At 37.0% G+C, this 21708-nt stretch overlaps 3 protein-coding genes across 4 annotated transcripts in view; all 3 read right to left on the reverse strand.

The window, feature by feature from the left end:
- The window catches only part of LOC307122952 (complement C3-like), a 119895-nt gene extending 110958 nt beyond the window's left edge, over positions 1 to 8937 (reverse strand). For both annotated transcript variants that reach the window (XR_013816112.1, XM_079811297.1), the window contains exons 1-2: positions 8735 to 8937; positions 8464 to 8659 (exon numbers count right to left, since the gene is read on the reverse strand). Coding sequence is in view for 1 of the 2 variants with exons in the window: in XM_079811297.1 (XP_079667423.1) it covers positions 8464 to 8659; positions 8735 to 8805 (267 nt within the window). In the remaining variant the exon portion in view is untranslated. The remainder of the gene's footprint in view (positions 1 to 8463; positions 8660 to 8734) is intronic.
- Positions 1 to 13884, reverse strand: part of LOC307122967 (uncharacterized protein) — a 158576-nt gene extending 144692 nt beyond the window's left edge. Inside the window, exon 1 of the transcript XR_013816113.1 lies at positions 13841 to 13884. The gene's annotated coding sequence lies outside the window, so the exon portion shown is untranslated. The remainder of the gene's footprint in view (positions 1 to 13840) is intronic.
- Positions 13885 to 17269: 3385 nt separating this feature from the next.
- The window catches only part of LOC307122955 (complement C3-like), a 43169-nt gene continuing 38730 nt past the window's right edge, over positions 17270 to 21708 (reverse strand). Inside the window, exons 37-41 of the mRNA XM_079811300.1 lie at positions 18780 to 18869; positions 18610 to 18690; positions 18379 to 18462; positions 17869 to 18004; positions 17270 to 17656 (exon numbers count right to left, since the gene is read on the reverse strand). Coding sequence (XP_079667426.1) covers positions 17518 to 17656; positions 17869 to 18004; positions 18379 to 18462; positions 18610 to 18690; positions 18780 to 18869 — 530 coding nt within the window. The 3' untranslated portion in view covers positions 17270 to 17517. The remainder of the gene's footprint in view (positions 17657 to 17868; positions 18005 to 18378; positions 18463 to 18609; positions 18691 to 18779; positions 18870 to 21708) is intronic.

Here is a 21708-nt window from a genome sequence, read left to right on the forward strand (position 1 = left end):
TAAACGTATGTAGTAGGGATGGAACGATTACCGGTTTCACGATAAACCATGATAAAATGTACAGACGGTTCCCACTGAGCAAAGTTATGTCTAAAAGACGTCTTTTCAATGTCTTTGCCCCTAGAGGCGTACGTTGAAAAGACGTCCACTGAGGAGCCAGAATGAAAGTTTTTATGACGTCTGTTTTTGACGTGTTCGTCACGTCCGATATAGACGTTCATGGAACCTCAAGGTTAAAAACTAGTTCAAATGTGCTCATTGTGGACATATTTTCCATTTGTTATTGCAAAGCAACTCACAGACAGTGTGTGTTTGTCCAGAAATCAGGAAAATAAAATAAACTTTAGACACTTTAGACAACTTAGCATCTGTAATTCACACATCTTTGGATGGTGAGAGAATCGTGGGATTCAATCCAGGATCTTCTTGCTGTGAGGAGACAGTGTTTCTCACTGAGACACTGGAGCTGCCCTTAATCACAGACATAAGACACACTTTGACTATTTCTGTCAGACGTCTACAGAAGCTCTTACTGAGAAATAACAGAGGTTTAGATGTTGATATTTATGTTTCACTTGAAGTCACCATTGTGGTGGGGAGCGTTTGCTACGAATTCAGCTCTTCTGATTAAAACACTGCTGGATCTTTTCTAGACTCACAATAAAAAAAATTAATAGTATATTGCTCATACTCAGTCATAAAACCGATAAATTTAATCACTACACAATGTTCACATTATCATCATCGAGCAGCAGACAGCATCTGATTGTGTTTACTCTTGCTTTTCTTGCCATAACAAACTCTGTTACAGCCGTCAGAGAAACACGAACAATAAAAAGTCATCAAACTGGCCAACTAAAGAAAACACTGATCACCATGATGGTGACATTAAGAACTAACAATTTTCTAAACAAAATCAAACAAAAAATTTGTTAATTCTCAATAAGAGCTTCTGTAGACGTCTGACAGAAATAAAGTCAGTCTGGTTAGTAATGTGTGAAGCTGGTAATGCTGTTTGTGGAGTTGTTTAATCCTCTGCTGAGATCTTCAGATATTTAATGTCTTTTTTATATTCAGTCGTAGTTCTTGTGTTTTTCTTTTTTATCTTTTCTTCAGTGATTCTGCTCATTATCATCAGGTGTCATCACTAATGGTCAATCATCACTTAATTAATCTCTCAATTATCTCATTAACTTTAACACTCTGTAGAGTGGGATAGGGCTGGGCGATATATATCGTGAGATTGTTATGCGCTTCTCATCAGTAAAGCCGGTTAATTGATTAGTAGTAAATCGCCTTCACCTGCTTTCAGATGGAGCGGCATTTACTACAAAGCTAAAACTCCAGTGTTAAATTAAGAAAGAAGTTAGAGAAGTTAATGAGATAATTAAGTGATTAATTTAGATGATTGAGCATTATTGAAGACACCTGATGTTAACAAGCAGAATCTCTGAAGGAGAAAATCTCAAATTGTAAGCCACCGTTATGGGGATGGGTGTGTGCATTAGTTGGGCTCTTGACCCTTATATTCTTAACTTTAGATTTTATTTGTCTGCTTTTATGATTTATAACAGTCAAATTAACAAAGAAAAGTGTGATCTGATAGTGTGGGCTATGTTTTGACATAATCATGCTGTGATCAGAAAAATGAAACTTTTTGAGATAGTTTGGTTTAACTTGTTAACAGCAGCTTTGTGATTTTACAGTATGTACTTATCATTTTTTCTTATAATCCAAAATATTTAATAAACATTTTCCTGATCAAAAGACTTTCAAATTAATTTATATAGAAACACAGATATCAATAATCAGCCTGTGAGTCTCAACAATGGTCACAATAATAAAGCATGTTGCAGTGGCTACCACCAATCACAACTCATTAATGGCTCCCATCATGCATTGCGGTATGAATAAATTATGATCTGAATTGTCTATGTAATTTTCTTTTCCTAATTGAATATTCTGCTCGTCACCATTGTTGAGATGCATAGACTGAATCTTAACATCTGTGTGTGCCTATAAGAAAGACTTTTTTTTTAAACAACTTTTAAGAAATCCTTTATATTATATCTAAAACTTTGTATATTTATGCAGAATCACAGTTATGCTGTAAACCGCAACGTAAATCAAAAACGTAGTTCAAATGATGATTGACATAATATAACCAACAGATCACTTTGTATCTTTGTTCTTCTGGCAGTTATATCTCAGATGCAGCAGCCAGACATAATCTAAAGTTAATAACATAAGGGTCAAGAGCCCAACTAATGCACACACCCATCCCCATAACGGTGGCTTACAATTTGAGATTTTCTCCTTCAGAGAATCTGCTTGTTATCATCAGGTGTCTTCAATAATGATCAATCATCACTAAATTAATCACTTAATTATCTCATTACCTTCAACACTCTTGAGTGGACTCATATACACTCCCAGGAGTGTTAATTTAACACTGGAGTTTTTGCTGTGTACAAAGAGCCGTAGTTAACTGACAAGCTGAGCCATATCGCATTAATTATCGCTGGCGATACGTCCACGATATTAATGCGATATGGCTCAGCTTGTCAGTGAACTACGGCTCTTTGTAATAAATGCCGCTCCATCTGAAAGCAGGTGAAGGCGATTTACTACTAATCAATTAACCGGCTTTACTGATGAGATGTGCATAACAATCTCACGATATATATCGCCCAGCCCTAGAGTGGGACCATATGTGTTCTGAGCAGTGTTAATTTAACACTGGGGATTTTACTGTGTAGGCCTATTTGCAACTGTATGTTGCAACTGGTTAACTGACAGAAAAAAAGTATTCATAATGCTTTTTAACAGGCGACCTGGCTGTTAAAAGCCTATGCTTTAATAGCCTACGTAACAGCTAAACCTATATACTTATCTAAAATTTGTTCTTAACCTGATTAATTAATTTCTCTCTTACATCGAGTGATACTGCTGAATAAATAAATATAAACACATTATTGGTCACAGCAAATACACAAGGATTGTCTCCGTCCTGTAGCCTATTTCCCGACATTACCTGTTCTTTGTGTGAAATTGTGTACAATTTCTAGCAAGGCGGCGCGCATTTTCAGTTCAATCATTAGAATAATCAATACTGTCAAACATCCAGAGACAATTCCTAGACCATGGCGCTATATCTTTTTTTTATTTATTCAATTTTTTTTTATCAATTGCCTATATCGTCTTCTTTTTTTTAATTTATTGGCCTTTGCACTTTAATAATAAAGCATTTTTTTTTTAAATAATTTAGCCAAGCAATGTGTTGTAGTCATTGGGCCTAAAGAAAACATATTTAGTTTCATATTTATGCTTAAATATGACTATTATAAAGTTTATTTTTATTTTTATTTAATCTATGTTAACTATGGAAAGTGAACTGCATGAGTAAGATCATAAGATGTGCAATATGTTTGGAGACATGGAGTGGGTCACAAATGATTTTGACCATTTTGTTTAATGGAAAGCCTTTCTTTAAAGTGAATTTCGTACCACCCCAGTGAAGGCCACTTGTACCTTAAAAGGTACAATTTTGTATTCTTTTTTTGAGAGTGTATGGTTTGAAAGAGAAACACATTTTGAATGCACTCTTCCCATAACAACAGCACTGATACACGGCATTTAAAGCAGAGAATTTACAACATTCTAATACTGCACATAATTTTATTGTTCATGATCAAAGTGATTACAGACATCACTGCACATTTTTGAAGCCATAATGAATTTATCTCACTGCAATACAGGGTGAATGTTATTTTGACTCTTTGTAGTGTGAACACTACAGGATGTTCCTGTGGGGTTGAAAGGGTTAAAGGTGTACGATAAAATTACACACCAATAAAATGTATGTTAACTTGTCTGGCTATCACCAGACCAAGCTCAATTTAAAGGATTAGTTCACTTTTAAATAAAATTTTGCTGATAATTTACTCACCCCCATGTCATCCAAGATGTCCATGTCTTTCTTTCTGCAGTCGAAAAGAAATTAAGGTATTTCATGAAAACATTCCAGGATTTTTCTCCATATAATGGACTTCAGTGGGCCCCAAACGTTTCAAGGTCCAAATGACAGTTTCAGTGCAGCTTCAAAGGGCTTTAAACGATACCAGACGATGAATAAGGGTCTTATCTAGCGAAACGATCAGTTTCTGCGAGAAACTGAGCAGTATTTATGCTATTATTTTACCTCTTAACAGACGAACGTGATCATCTCTGAGCTCCGCCATAACTTCCGCTAAGTGAGGTCAAAATACGAGCGTGGTCATAGATATATCAATCGTAGATGCCTCATTCTACTGATCCGTGCAAGCGCTAATGAGGCATCTACGCATACATCTATGACCACGCTCGTATTTTGACCTCACTAAGCGGAAGTAATGGCGGAGCTAAGAGGTGATCACGTTCATTTGAAAAGAGGTAAAATAATAGCAAAAATACTGCTCGGTTTCTCGCAGAAACTGATCGTTTTGCTAGATAAGACCCTTATTCATCGTCTGGTATCTTTTAAAGCCCTTTGAAGCTGCACTGAAACTGTCATTTGGACCTTGAAACGTTTGGAAACCATTGAAGTCCATTATATGGAGAAAAATCCTGGAATGTTTTCATCAAAAACCTTAATTTCTTTTTGACTGCAGAAAGAAAGACATGGACATCTTGGATGACATGGGGGTGAGTAAATTATCAGCAAAAGTTTACTTAAAAGTGAACTAATCCTTTAAGATTGAACATTGGTCTGGGGAGTCTGCTCTGTATTTTCTACTGCACAAGAGGCATGATCAACATGCATTATTCAAATGAATCTGTATGCAATTGGAGAGTCCTTCAACCAATCAGATCACAAGAGGCGTGATCAACGGGCATTGATCCATCGCTTCTCTATCCGTCATCATGTTAAACCCGCCAATAGCACACAAGGTGGATAAGCCAGTCTGTGATTGGTTCCCGCAAAAGTGTGACAGAAGCAGTAGAAATAAATGTACATGTTTCCAGCCTGAGCTGCAGGGCGAAATCAAATCAAATTACTGGCAATAGTAAATATTTTTTCTGTAAATAAGCCTGGTCTAACAGTGCATTTTACAATTTACAAACTAAAATGTACAATTGAAGATGAATTACACATACTGTACGTGTACATAATATGGTTGCGAGAAACAATCAATGCATTTTGATTCTCTCTACAATGATTCTGAATCGATTTTGTGAATTTGAGAATCGATTCAGAGCTTTAAAGGTCCCGTTTTTCCTGTTTTTTTGAAGCTTTGATTGTGTTTACAGAGTGCAATATATGTTCATGTGTTCATGTTTCACGTGTAAAAAAACAGTATTTTTCACACAATTTACTTTAGGGCTGGGTGATATATATCGTGAGATTGTTATGCGCTTCTCATCAGTAAAGCCGGTTAATTGATTAGTAGTAAATCGGCTTCACCTGCTTTCAGATGGAGCGGCATTTACTACAAAGCTAAAACTCCAGTGTTAAATTAAGAAAGAAGTTAGAGAAGTTAATGAGATAATTAAGTGATTAATTTAGTGATGATTGAGCATTATTGAAGACACCTGATGTTAACAAGCAGAATCTCTGAAGGAGAAAATCTCAAATTGTAAGCCACCGTTATGGGGATGGGTGTGTGCATTAGTTGGGCTCTTGACCCTTACATTCTTAACTTTAGATTTTGTTTGTCTGCTGTTATTGATTTATAACAGTCAAATTTACAAAGAAAAGTGTGATCTGATAGTGTTGGCTATGTTTTGACATAATCATTCGATGATCAGAAAAATGAAACATTTTGAGATAGATGGTTTAACTTGTTAGCAGCAGCTTTGTGATTTTACAGTATGTGGTGATCATTTTTTTCTTATAATCCAAAATATTTAATAAACATTGTTCTGATCAAAAGACTTTCAAATTAATTTATTTAGAAACACAGACATCAATAATCAGCCTGTGAGTCTCAACAATGGTGTCAATAATAAAGCATGTTGCAGTGGCTACCACCAATCACAACTCATTAATGGATCCCATCATGCATTGCGGTATGAATAAATTATGATCTGAATTGTCTATGTAATTTTCTTTTCCTAATTGAATATTCTGCTCGTCACCATTGTTGAGATGCATAGACTGAATCTTGACGTTTGTGTGTGGTCTAAAGAAAAACTTTTTTTTTTAAACAACTTTTAAGAAATCCTTTATATTATATCTAAAACTTTGTATATTTATGCAAAATCACAGTCATGCTGTAAGCCGCAACATTAATCAAAAATATAGTTCAAATGATGATTGTCATAATGTAACCAACAGATCACTTTTTATCTTTGTTCTTCTGGCAGTTATAACTCAGATACAGCAGCCAGACAAAATCTAAAGTTAATAACATAAGGGTCAAGAGCCCAACTAAAGCAAACACCCATCCCCATAACGGTGGCTTACAATTTGAGATTTTCTCCTTCAGAGATTCTGCTTTAGCCTGGATGCCAGCCGAATTTAGCCCCGCCCACAATTTTTTTTTGCTCGGGCAATTCGGTCTGGACTTGCTCCATAGAGGAGTAATTATGCCCGAACAGAAACTGTTCGGACCAATGAAATTGTCAGGGCGGGCTTTAGACGATGATGGACAGATGATAAACAGTAACGTAATCATCCACGTCATCGAAGGCTCTTGGGTTGAATTTGCTCTTATCCTAAACGGAGAACTTGTTCGTATATGCATTCACCTTCACTATTTCTCTCAGAAACGATGATCGTGTTGGTAAGTACTCTGTGTATCCTTAAATAATTTTATTACTGGCAAAGATCATTTACACTCATCTTTTTCTTGTAACGTTACTTAATCCAGCGTGCGTGCAGACAGGGTTTCCAAGTGTTTTTGCAATGTCGCGCACAATTGCTACTCAAAACTATAGCCCAAAACAATAACTTTCCGGGGTGTTCTCCGGTTAAAAATGGCGTTTGGTTGGCAAAATATGTTATTTTGGCAAGGTTGCCTGCTAAAATTCGCATTCCTGGGTTTATATAAGCACATAATTGGGGTCGCTTCAACCCGCGGACATGGAGAAAAACACGGACTTGGCAACACAGTGCAGTTGAGTTCTGTTGACATTTGACAACTAACGTTACGCGTCGCTCCGTTGCTCTGATTGGTTGTGGGTCTATCCAATTGAGGTCTTTCCTGGCTCGGTTGAAACACGCCCCATAATCAAAGCTCAATGGAGCGGTACCAGACTCAAATTCTGACTAGAATTGAGTATGGCCACGCCAGGCTAATTCTGCTTGTTATCATCAGGTGTCTTCAATAATGATCAATCATCACTAAATTAATCACTTAATTATCTCATTACCTTCAACACTCTTGAGTGGACTCATATACACTCCCAGGAGTGTTAATTTAACACTGGAGTTTTTGCTGTGTACAAAGAGCCGTAGTTAACTGACAAGCTGAGCCATATCGCATTAATTATCGCTGGCGATACGTCCGGATATTAATGCGATATGGCTCAGCTTGTCAGTTAACTACGGCTCTTTGTAGTAAATGCCGCTCCATCTGAAAGCAGGTGAAGGCGATTTACTACTAATCAATTAACCGGCTTTACTGATGAGATGCGCATAACAATCTCACGATATATATCGCCCAGCCCTAATTTACTTATTTGTATACCACTGTTTTCACTGTCCTAAAAACGACTTGAAAGATTTCCCTGTTCTATGAAGTCCCTCCTTCAGAAATACTTAACGAGTTCTGATTGTGCCAGCGGTTCCCGTGTTGTGATTCGACAGCAGCTTAGTGCACGTTGCCCGGAAAGGTCACACCTCTTACCATAATGGAGATGAACGCGCTCAAACTACAGGGCCTGAAGGCCAAACAAAATTTTCATCACCTGGGATAAAAAAACAGCGTCTGACGACATGGCGACAAACACAACCGAATGCAACACTTCCTCTTCTCCACGAGGGAGAGTAACAATACCACGCCCCCTTTTTCACGTATTTTTGTGGGCGGAGGTTAGTTGACAAACGGTTCTACTGACATCATTAAAGCAGGATGTACAGGGATGTAGTCCAAACCGGCCGTTCGCTGTAGGCTTTGAAAGGGAACTTCTGTCAAATAAAATATCTCGCTCGGCATTGAACTTTGAGCTTTATAATTTTACAGGTATTATTTATGCTCTAACAGCAACATTACACACTAACTAAAGTTTGAAAAATGGGATCATGAAGAACAGGACCTTTAACCGCATATGTGTGATGATGCTGTGCTTTAGAAACGCACTGTGTGTGAGCTTAACATCAAATATAGCGCGCCCGTGTGTGTGTGTTTGAAGAATTGGAAGCAAGCAGAATAGGGTGATCAGAAAAGATTCAGAATCAATGGAGAAAGAATCACGATGCATCGCACTGATTTTTTCTCGCACACCTGGTACATAAGGTTAAGTTTCTCATAGTGGCATTACCTTTATATCTGTAAGGATCTGGTAATCATTGTCTGCAGTCAGTCTCACTGATTTGAACTGTATCTCCTTGTCTTTCTTTGGGAAGTTCTTCACTGAGATCCTCACGGTCAGGTTTTCTCCAGAGTAATCCTGAGCCTCCACAAAAACATTCTCTGAGGAACCCACTCTCAGTAAATTAGGAGCTGTCAGAACAAACCTGAGGAGATCAATTCAAATCTTAAAAACAGATCTATTAGTAAGTCTATGAACAAATGGTGTGTTTAATACTCACAGCGGGTCACACAGTGTGAGGAAGGGTGAGGAGAGAAGAACAACGGTCAGACACAGCAGCTTCACGTCCATCCTGTCTGTCTGTCTGTCTGTCTGTGTGTGTGTGTGTGTGTGTGTGTGTGTGAGTGTCTGTGAACCTGCAGCAGATCAGATTTATACCCGCCCAGAGACCCTCAGAGTCCAAACTGTTATTTATCTTTCTCTGTTTGTTAGATTTTTCAGTTTGCATTTTGTTTTACTGGTAATCACACACTTAACTAAAGTTCACCCATGCAGAATTGAACTATATAGAAAGTAATAGCTATGTTTAAAATAATTGTTTGTTACATGGAGACAACATTCTACATTCTACACTTTGATTTCTTCCAGGAACCGAATTAATTTACCAATATTTCAGATTTGTCCACTAGACTTTGTTTAGTGACTCCTGTATAAGTTTGTCATTGTTACTGGTGACCATTTCATGATCAACAGGCTTGAAAACCACATATAGATGTCTATCATGACTGTAGAAACCGTAAAGAACACTTTTGCTGATGTTAGTCAAATACTAGTCTTCTGAGTACAGATTTCCCATAAATGAGCTGAAAAACCAACCTGATCTCACAGAATTCCGTGAAATGAACACGGGTCCCTTAACTCAAAATCCGTGACAGTTTCAAGGAATCGCCGAAAATTCCGTGATGGGTCCACGGAAGTGATTCCAATGCAAGTCAATGACAGTAAAAAGCAGACATGATTTTATGAATATTTATAGGCTACTTTCATATTTTGGACCAACTAACTCCACTCCTACCCTAAACCTACCCACTCTCAACAATATAAAACACATAACAGGCAAATACAAGTACAGTCACAGGTATTTATTGCAAAAACTGACCAAAAACAGTATATAAGTATTAACTCATGTTGCATTCCAAGTCACACGATGTCTTCATGTAAAGAACAGAGTTGATCTTAATGTTTTAATCGCTAAAATGATGATCCCGCCGCTCCGTGAACACACTCTTTCGTATCTGATTCAAATGATACACACGACTCTTCAGTGTGACGCAATCTGTCATGAGACACGAGAGCCAATGGCATTTTACAATCGAAGCCGACGTAATGATGCTATTGGTCACGAGACATACGACAGCCAATGCTGTCAAAGCTGACGTAACGTTTCTCCCGGCGGCAAATTTGAAATGTATTTTTGATCTTTGGCGGATGGACTCGACGCTACTGATCGCTTTTGGGGATTTTCTTCACACAAATTAATCGTTTGGCCTCGGAACACTTGGAATATTTGTACTTTTGGAATAAATTGTGCCTGCAGTCGTTTCTGCCTGTTATATCCTGTTTTTTTATAATACACATATGGTTAGGTTTAGGGAAGGGATTGGGTTACGTGTTCAAAACGTGTCTAAATACTGTAAAAAAAAAAAATTTAATAAATAAAATTATGCTGGCTGATTAAATCGAGAATCACACTCCATGTCATAATGGCAAAAATCATAGTTTCATGATGATAACCATGCCCAACGTGTCTGTATACTGTCATTGACTTATATAGGCATCACTTCCGTGGACCCATCACAGAATTTTCGGCGATTCCGTGAAACTGCCACGGATTTTGAGTTAAGGGGCCCGTGTTCATTTCACGGAATTCTGTGAGATCAGGTTGTGAAAAACAGTAATGCAAATTAAACCTTTGGAAAATTGGCAGCTGCGCTGTTGATCTTTTAAGGGTCATGAAATGTGCAAACCGATTGATTTTGAAAGGTTGTTGTTGTTGTTTTTTCAGTGGGGACAAAACATCCAATGAGCAGAAATTATAATGTCCCTGAATAACATTTTTAGGATCAGAAGCCCACATACACAGTAAAATCCCCAGTGTTAAATTAACACTGCTCAGAGCACATATGGTCCCACTCTACAGAGTGTTAAAGTAACACTGAATCAGTGTTAAAGTTAATGAGATAATTAAGAGATTAATTGAGTGATGTTTGACCATTAGTGGTGAACACCTGATGATAATAAGCAAAATCACTGAAGAAAAGAGAAAAAGAAAAACACAAGAACTACGACTGACTATAAAAAAGACATGAAATCTCTGAAGATCTCAGCAGAGGAGGATTAAACAACTCCACAAACAGCATTACCAGCTTCACACATTACTAAACAGATTTACTTTATGTCTGTTATACGTCTACAGAAGCTCTTATTGAGAATTAACAGAATTTTTGTTTGATTTTGTTAAGAAAACTGTTAGTTTTTAATGTGACCATCATGGTGATCAGTGTTTTCTTTAGTTGGGCAGTTTGATGACTTTTTAACATTAGTGTTTCTCTGGCTGCTGTAACTGAGTTTGCTATGGCAAGAAAAGCTGAATAACTTTTGATACAGATTGTACACTAATCTCTTCTAACTCCTGCAAGAGCAACTCACACACAGACATCAATAATCTGCCTATGAATCTCAACAATGGTGACATGCTTCATGCTGCAATGCATTCTTGGAGCCATAGATGAGTTTTGCTTAATGCACCCAGAATGCATTGCGGCATGAAGCATGTCACCATTGTTGAGATTCATACGCTGAATCTTGATGTCTGTGCGTGAGAATAGTTTGCAGGAGTTAGAAGTGCTTAATATGTACTAAACCTTTTTGATTATCGTTTAGTTTATCTGATGAAAACACTTCAGAATCTTCTGCCCTAGACTCGCAAGGCTCCCATAGCAAAAAAGGCACTATATGATGATAACAACTGAATCACCAACAACAAGCATCAAGTTCATCTTGTTGTTCTCACAGTAACAAACAGTTAGAGCAGCCAGAAAAAAAATAATGTTAATAAGTAGTGTTGTTCATGAATGATTCGTTCATTTTGAACGAATCTTTAATATGACTCGGGACTACCGAGTTGTCTCAGAGAGTGATTCGTTCATTTTGTGTTGACCGCGCATGCGCATTACGCTGAATCTGTACTGGAAACAACAAAAATGATTAGTTCATCTTTCGAGTCTCGAGTCTCGAGTTCGGGTTTGAGTCTTTCGTTCTTCCTGTCAGTCCCATAGAGTCTATGCTGTCAGTAACTGAAACAGAAAAGATTAGTTCTTACGAGTCTTTCGGGTTTGACGTTTGAGTCATTTGTTCTTTTGCCACGTGACTTGTCACGGTATTGAACACTAGTTCACAACCTTTTTACTAACAAGCACGTAGTTATTTTTTTATTTTATTTTTATTTTTTTATATATAATTCTCAGTTAATATCAGACATATACAAATATGGGAAATATATTGACTATTCAAGTCTAACATCATAAATTCAAGTCAATTAGACTATTACTCGTTTGAATCAACTATTTTATTTTTCTCTATTGAGTTGTGTCCTTGTGTTATTAATGAATAAAAATCTGTTTAAAAATGTTACCTAAACCTTTGTAACATAGCTTATAGGCCTATAGCACCTATACAAAAACATACACACACACACATATATGTGTGTGTGTGTGTTTGTGCTATATGATTCAAAACGAGTAATAGTCTAATTGACTTGAATTTGTGATGTTAGACTTGAATAGTCAATATATTTCCCATATTTGTTTATGTCTGATATTAACTGAGAATTATATATAATAAAAATAAAATAAAAAATAACTACGTGCTTGTTAGTAAAAAGGTTGTGAACTAGTGTTCAATACGGTGAGAAGTCACGTGGCAAAAGAACGAATGACTCAAACGTCAAACCCGAAAGACTCGTAAGAACTAATCTTTTCTGTTTCCGTTACTGACAGCATAGACTCTATGGGACTGACAGGAAGAACGAAAGACTCAAACCCGAACTCGAGACTCGAGACTCGAAAGATGAACTAATCATTCTGTTCCCGGACCTGTGTCACATGGCCCGGTCCCAGATCAGAGTCAGACACAGACGAGTCGACAAATAACGTCTCGAGGAGTTCGAAGACACCAGAGGCGGAGAACAAACGTGATAAATATGAAGTTGCAAAAGAAAGAATGTCTTGGATCAGGAGGTGAGGTGAACTAACAGAGTTAGACTGCAATAGCCTGACCCAACAACTAATCAATTAATTAAACGTTTCAGTTTCTTATCATTTGGCTTTGGTTGCAGTACTATATAGTTTATTTTTATTTAGTTTTACAAATGTAAACAAAATTTTCATAAGTACTAGATGGGTTGGGCTATTTAACATGTCATTTTAATTATATTTTTCTGAAATGAACAAAATGACGCAAAAAAAGATTAGTTCATTTATGCTGAATGAGACTCAAAGATGCGAGTTAGTAAAATGATCCGAACTTCCCACTACTATTGATAAGTCAAGGGTCAAGAGCCCAACTAAAGTAAACACTTATCACCAAGATGGTGATTTCAAATAAAACTATTATTTTCAATTAAACATCAACATCTAAACCTCAATAAGAGCTTCTGTAGACGTATAACAGACCTAAAGTCAGTCTGGTTAGTAATGTGTGAAGCTGGTAATGCTGTTTGTGGAGTTGTTTAATCCTCCTCTGCTGAGATCTTCAGAGATTTAATGTCTTTTTTATTGTCAGTCGTAGTTTTTGTGTTTTCCTTCAGTGATTCTGCTCATTATCATCAGGTGTCACCACTAATGGTCAATCATCACTTAATTAATCTCTTAATTATCTCATTAACTTTAACACTGACTCTGTAGAGTGGGACCATATGTGCTCTGAGCAGTGTTAATTTAACACTGGGGATTTTACTGTGTATGGACCCTTTATCAGTTAACTGTTTTGTTATTGTTTAATTACATATTAATATTGTAATTTTACATAAATTGTTAGTAATTTAATAAAATAGAAAAATAATGTATTAAAAAAATGTGAATTACTGTAATTTGCCATTAATGTCATAATACTTAAAATAACACTATCTGTTACTTTTACAAAAGAAAAGAAAATTACCGTAAAAAAAAATCACATTTATTTTCCGTAAAATTTAGATTTTTTTTTTTAAGGAACATGTTCATAATTACACAAATCTAAAAGTTCACTGTTAAAAATCAAGAACAATTAATGCTATTTAAATTATTGCTATTCAATTCCACAACTAAGATGACACTAAATGTCTTACTGCAGTTTTGAGCTCTTGCTTCGCTCTGGCTGAGTCTTCGGTCCTTTTATTAGCATAAATATCTTCATCTCTGTCCAGTCTCCTCTCATCAAACTTGCTGCAGGTCTCGTGGTCCCAGCCAGCAGAGTCATGTGGGGCCCATATGGGCGTCACCTGGGCTGTCTAACTGGGGCCCAGCCAGTTTTGTCCTCAGTTTCCATGTAGGCCCCACATGGGCTAGCCCAGATGAACTGAACACTGCTCAGTGTGCACACTACAGGCTGTTAAATGTAACTGAATCAGTGTTGGAGTTAATGAGATAATGAAGTGATTAATAGAGTAATGACTGAATATTACTGAAGACTCCTGATGATAACAAGCAGAATCACTGAAGGACAGAGAAACTGTCCGCTGAAGGCGTACGTTAAAAAGACGTCCACTGAGGAGCCAGAATGAAAGTTTTTATGACGTCTGTTTTTGACGTGTTCTGCACGTCCGATATAGACGTTCATGGAACCTCAAGGTTAAAAACTAGTTCAAATGTGCTCATTGTGGACATATTTTCCATTTGTAATTGCAAAACAACTCACAGAGAGTGTGTGTTTGTCCAGAAATCATGAAAATAAAAGAAACTTCGCTCACACCTTTAGACACTTTAGACAACTTAGCATCTGTAATTCACACATCTTTGGATGGTGAGAGAATCGTGGGATTCAATCCAGGATCTTCTTGCTGTGAGGAGACAGTGTTTCCCACTGAGACACTGGTGCTGCCCTTAATCACAGACATAAGACACACTTTGACTATTTCTGTCAGACGTCTACAGAAGCTCTTACTGAGAATTAACAGAGCTTTAGATGTTGATGTTTATGGTTAATTTGAAGTCACCATTGTGGTGGGAAGTGTTTGCTTTAGTTGGGGTCTTGGTCCCTGTACTTGAGTTAGCTTTTCTTTGGCTGTTGTAACTGTGTGTGTGAAACACAATAGTTAGTGCTGAGAAAGCAAAGATAAAGCGACTTCAGGTGTTGTCAGCTTGTTGATGACTAAATCATCAGAAGTCTAGAATCTGATGTTATGCTTTTGAGTTTTGTGTTCTTGTTTGGCAAAGAATATTTTTTTTTATATACTATAACCTTGTGAATCCACTGTATCGGGACTAATAGCAATAAAATAATCACTTATCCTGAAAGATGATAAAACAGCATGTTCACATTGTTTTGAGAATATATTTCACATAGTCACACACAGACATCAAGATTTTGCATATGATTCACAACAATGGTGACAATCATAACAAAAAAACTTCATGCTGCAATGCATGATGGGTAGCTTCAAAGTACAAAACTCATGCTTGATTGTCACCGTTGTTGTGAATCATATGCAAAATCTTGATGTCTGTGTGTGACTATGAGAAGTATTTTCTCAAAACAATGTGCACCTGCTGTTTTATCATATTTCAGGATGAGTGATTTGTTTATTGCTATTGGTGTCAAAACAGCAGATTCACAAGGTTATAGTATATAAACAAATTATTATTTGCCGAACAAGAACATAAAAATCAAAAGCACAACATCAGATTCTAGACTTCTGAGGATTTAGTCACCAACAAGGCGCTGACAACACCTGAAGTCACTTTATCTTTGCTTTCTCAGCCCTAACTATTGTGTTTCACACACACAGTTACAGCAACCAAAGAAGAGCTAACACAAATACAGGGACCAAGAGCCCAACTAAAGCAAACGCTTCCCACCACAATGGTGACTTCAAATTAACCATAAACATCAACATCTAAACCTCTGTTAATTCTCAGTAAGAGCTTCTGTAGACGTCTGACAGAAATAGTCAAAGTGTGTCTTATGTCTGTGATTAAGGGCAGCTCCAGTGTCTCAGTGGGAAACACTGTCTCCTCACAGCAAGAAGATCCTGGATTGAATCCCACGATTCTCTCACGATCCAAAGATGTGTGAATTACAGATGTTAAATTGTCTAAAGTGTCCAAAAGTGTGAGCTAAGTTTCTTTTATTTTCATGATTTCTGGACAAACACACACTGTCTGTGAGTTGCTTTGCAATTACAAATGGAAAATATGTCCACAATGAGCACATTTGAACTAGTTTTTAACCTTGAGGTTCCATGAGCGTCTATATCGGACGTGCAGAACACGTCAAAAACAGACATCATAAAAACTTTCATTCTGGCTCCTCAGTGGACGTCTTTTCAACGTACACCTTTGCTCAGTGGGAATTATCAATAAAAACTAAGATAACAGAAAGTCAATCTAATAGGTAAAAAGGGAAGCTGATAATGCTTTTGTGAAGTTGTGTCTGAAGTCTGTTGTGTTTCTCTGTCCTTCAGTGATTCTGCTTGTTATCATCAGGAGTCTTCAGTAATATTCAGTCTTTACTCATTAATCACTTAATTATCTCATTAACTCCAACACTGATTCAGTTACATTTAACAGCCTGTAGTGTGCACACTGAGCAGTGTTCAGTTCATCTGGGCTAGCCCATGTGGGGCCTACATGGAAACTGAGGACAAAACTGGCTGGGCCCCAGTTAGACAGCCCAGGTGACGCCCATATGGGCCCCACATGACTGTGCTGGCTGGGTAAAAATGCCCTCCAGTTCCATTATGACTTCTGCGTCTCTTCAGTTGATCTGTGGACTTTAGGAGGACGAGTGCCGGGTTTAATATAGAGAACCACCCCTAGAATTTACATATTGCTGACCAACATGAATCCAAACTTTGATGCCCTGTACATCTTCATAACAAAAATATGACCAATGTCAAACAAGTTGGGTGAAAGGATTCCACCCCCCAAAACTCAAACTCAACTGTAAATTAAGAAAATTTGTACAAATGTACCATAAATGTAAAAATATTTCCTACTTCTCTTGAAATTGGATAATTACGGTATACTTTTTAATATGTTTTGTTTCTGATTGATTTAAGAATATCTTTTTCTTGCGTATAGTGACAAACAGCACAGCTCATTGTGCAGCTTTCTTTAAATGCTGGTGAATATTAGCACAATAATTCTAGATTTTTGAGAATCTACTCACAAAATTAATTAAAACATTACCCTTTTATATAATACACTTTTTTGTTTAAAACAAAAACGCAAAGAGAAGCATTAAAAATGAACTTATGACCATTCTGAACTTTTGATTGAGTATTATTTGAGCTCAGTGTCACTATAAGGTGATGAACTTCAGACGGATGTGCTGTGTTAAACACAAACGCACATTTCCTTCCAAAGAAACTTTCATATAATTTTTCTTTTACATCCTGCTGAGCTTGAATTATTGGAAAAGTGCACTTACACAACATGGTTCATCTCACAACATAAGGTTACTCTAAAGTAATGTGCATTTCAGCATCAGTATTAAATCAGTACCCTCTAAACGTTTCTTGTTCTGGGACAGTGAATAAGGGGATGCTCAGACTGGATGACCTTGCTAGACTTCTTTTATTCTTTTATAATGGAAATTTGCTTAAACATGTATGTGCCACAACACTGCCTTACGCATGGCAAAGCTCCAACATGATTTGCTGAGTAACAGGAAAATTACTAAAAAAGCAACAGTCAACATTAACTCATGTTTAATTAAAGTTGAAAATTACGCTATTATGAGTTATGAAATATTTATTATTATGTCATCAAAAGCAGTGGTCTGGTATTAAGACCGTTCTGATGATTAGCCACAGCCAAAGCGCAGATCCTGCTGGAGACTCAACATGCCATCGTATTTTTCTTTGAGTTCAGCGCTCGTCTTGCTCTGCTCCAAGCTGGGCCAAAACTCAACCCACGTCCTCTCGCCCAGAGCATATTGAAGTCTAAAGAAGAATCAGAGGGAGTGCATGTTAACTGCATGTCAAACTGTTTTATCCGATTTAAATATCTAAATGTCTTTGCCCACTCCTTTGAATACAGTAAAAATCTCTAAATTGAACAAAGCATATATTTCACACTCTCTCATGAATACAAAGGCCTTTTCATAGATCAGGACACAAACACACGCTTTGGACCACGGGTCACGTGCACTTACTCTCCAGCCTCCAGTTGGACATCATCAGACTGGCCCATGATCAGATAGCTCTCACCCCGCTTCAGATTCAACGCTTCTTTGCAAGAGATCTGGACGGTGAAAGTGCGCCGCTTCCCCTCCACATCATTTCCCGGCCCTATACAAATATGCAACATTTAAATTGTGAATGTAACACAATGCACCGTGTTAAATATATAACACACATACACAAGTATGGTGACAATGATTGTGTCATGTCATGGCCATGTTTGTGTTTATTTTAGTGTCAAGTCCTTTTTTTGTTTGTTTATTTTGTATTTGTTCACTCTGTCAGTAAAATTGCACTTGGATTCTGCAACTTGGACAATCCAGTGGACAATCGTTACACCAGGGCGCTAAACTTAAAGATATCAGCAGAACATCTGTACATCACTTTACATCTTACTGCTGAAATAAGAGGGAAATCATTTATTTTTTAATTGACACAATTTACAAATGTATACACATTGTGGTTGGAGTGAGGAATCTTACCTTTTTTGAGGACCATTTCAATCCTCATATTGTAATAAACTGTTGAAGCGTCGTCCTCTTCACTCAACAAAACAGCCTTATAAACTGTAAAAATTGATAAGTTTGATGTAGCATCTTAGTTATCACCTGATTAACCAATAATTATACAAATGCTAAAGATATTCTCATTAGCTGCAGTGCATGATTTGGATAAAAATTTGCACACAATTGTACACACGCATAATAAATTACCGTAATTCATTTTCTGTTCACATGCTTTCTTATTACGCTGAGCCTCGTGAATGTTCTCCTTCCTTTGAAGACTGCAGTTTTCTGTATCGGCGATAGACAGAGAAATGAGCCTGCTGTAGATTAACAGCATAACTTGTGCATTTGTTCTTCATGGAAGAAAATTCAATTACCTTCAGCACACTGACAAACGTCATTCTTACAGATTTTCTGAAGAGCTCCTTCCTTCCTGGTCGGATGATAAAACTTCACACAGCGATTTTCTAAACATGGAGGAATCATGATATCGCATGGGTCACACAGGTACTGTATTCAGAGAGCAGTCAGCCATGAAAATAATCTCCAAATAAATCATAAATGGGTAAAATAATCAGTGAACCTATACAAAATCCTTTACAGTAATCATGATCGCGGACTCTAACATTCAGAATTAATCATAATTTAAAAATGGGTATTACCATTTAGAGGAGGATTACAGTTACGGACAGAGACATTTGATGTTGTATGTTAAGATGCAAAATACTACGTTTTTTCAGTTGTTTCATGTCAGCGGAATCCTGAGAAATTAACTTTATGATAAATTGCTTTAATTATGATTCAATATATATTTTGTTTTAGTATCTTTAATGTTTATGGGCATTTTATAATGTCTAATGCTTTATTGTCTAGTTTATTTTCTAGAAAAAGTCTTATATGGAGAATGACGTAACTGTTATATAGGTATTTTATTTATAATACAATGAATAAAACATTTATATGATGTCTTATAGTGTTCACCCAGTGGTACTGTAAATGTGTATAGAGCAGAAATGGTTAAATTCGACATCAAAGAGATGCATTTTTTTTCTTTCTTCTCTCATTTCTTTATAACTGACATGAAAGTGTGATTTGTGTGTGGGTTATAGTTGCTTGTATTTGGCCAGTATTTGATGCTGGGCTTTAAGAACAAAAAAAGAGAGAAAAATAAATGGAGTATCTATTTACACTAAGTGCAAATAGCCCACCTTGTTGGCAAATGCTATTTGCACTAACTCCGATGTCTGGTTGGGATAGACAAAAGGACAGAACACACTGGTTCATGTACATCAGCAATTGTAGGGGTAAAGTACGTGGTGGAAAGTTTTGACGCAAGGCTCGAATCTGCCTTTTGCTGAACTCACTCTACTCCCTTTTCCCATCACATATCATATACAATGGCATAAGAAAGGCATTTATTTTCAGTACAAGTTAAGAAAGTATTGGAAAAGTGGAAAAGTGTGGCAGGGGGCATTATTATCCCAATAAGGCGGCATTCATTTAATAATTTTAACAAATATAATCATTCACACTCTGTTATTATTTCATACTGTTGTAAGGATCGGTTTTGGTGCTAAGACAAAAGCTGAGATACACACCCCAGCAACTGAACAATAAAAGTCACTAATCTTGAGAGAGGATCTCACAGAAACTGTGTGACACCACCCTGACAAACATTTCTCCCCCCTCCCCATTTTGCCCTCTCCATGCCCTGTTTTCAAGTCACCAAATGCAGATATACCAGTGATGATGTATCTTGTAAATCTATTGTTTTATCCCTTTCATGTTTGATGTCTTTTTAAAGGTCTCGGTGCGAATGGTAAAATGGTCTCAGCTTCACTGCAGTCACTAGTGGTATTAGAAAGATTGAAAACTAATGAGAATTCAGTCCTCCTTTTAAGGAGTCTTTTCAAAGATATCTGATCCACTCCCCCAAAACCAGGTGGTTGAGTTGCAAATATTTACAACCCTTTTGTTCTAGTTGGAGTATTTAAGGGAGGGTAACCTAACTCTCGGGGGGAATATTCTGTAGTCAGAACCATGTGGTGCAGGGACACTGCACCCAAACTAAGTTAAGAGAATAAAAGAAACTCTTTGAGACACTGACCCAAACTGCATGTATTGTGCCAGACATGATGACTATTTTAAATTATTTTCATATTGCTTTGCAATTGTGTTTTATGTTTTTGCGCTGATCAGTTGTGTACCATGGATTCTTGTTTACTTGTTTACTTTTCCTGTCTGGCCAAAATAAATGTTAATCTTGATTTATCTTGTATGATTCTGAAATCATTATTCCAGTATGGATCGATGTATACTCCTTTATTACCGCAAAATCTAGGGTTATGATAGATCACACCGATGACGCCACGACTGAAGCATGGGGAGCAGCGTGCGCGATATTCTGATTCCTGACTATTGCTGGGTTAGCAAGTTGTAGTCCGTGAATATGACTAAAATTACACTTTTTGTTGAGTGAGCATGTGCAACCACTTAAAGGTAAAATATTCACTCTGCATCCTCTGACTAATTACAGAAGTAACCATTTTGTTCCCGTGAACGCGCGTCCGGAAGCGTCTTGTTTCTCTGCGATATTGGGTCTCTCGATGAACGAATATGAAAACTAGGAAGATACAAAGAAAATCAACGATCTAAATTAAATCACAACTAATCGTAAAATCAGCTGATAAACTCTAAATGTAGCACACCATATGGAGTCAATTAGAATTGGAGTCAGATAAAATTATTAATGGAGTCAGATTTAAAATGAGATATCAATAAATTAAGAGAACTTCACCAAAATGTTGAAAAGGCTTACACGCAGAATTCCTTTTGACCAAGTCATTAGTATACGGTTTTTGGGCTAATGGATGGAAATTTACAACTATTTTTGAATATAGGCTAATTTTTCCAACTACCGATCTCCGGGTCTGGCGGTAGCACTTTTAGCATAGATAATTGAATCTGATTAGACCGTTAGCATCTCGCTCAAAAGAGTTTAGATATTTTTAATATTTAAAACTTGACTCTTCTGTAGTTACATTGTGTACTAAGACTGACGGAAAATGAAAAGTTGCGATTTTCTAGGCCAACATGGCTGTGCAATGATATTACACAGCGCCTGAAAATAGTCCCCAGCACGCTCCCTGTGCAAGCAGGTTGTCACGTTGGTTGTATGGATGGAAGTTAGCATATTTCCAGGTGCTGCATAATATCATTGCGTTCCTTGATTATTACGCCATACCCACTGAGCAAAGTTATGTCCAAAAGACATCTTTTCAATGTCTCTGCCCCTAGAGGCGTACG

This window comes from Gobio gobio (assembly GCF_949357685.1).
Source record: "Gobio gobio genome assembly, chromosome: 3".
NCBI lineage: Eukaryota > Metazoa > Chordata > Actinopteri > Cypriniformes > Gobionidae > Gobio > Gobio gobio.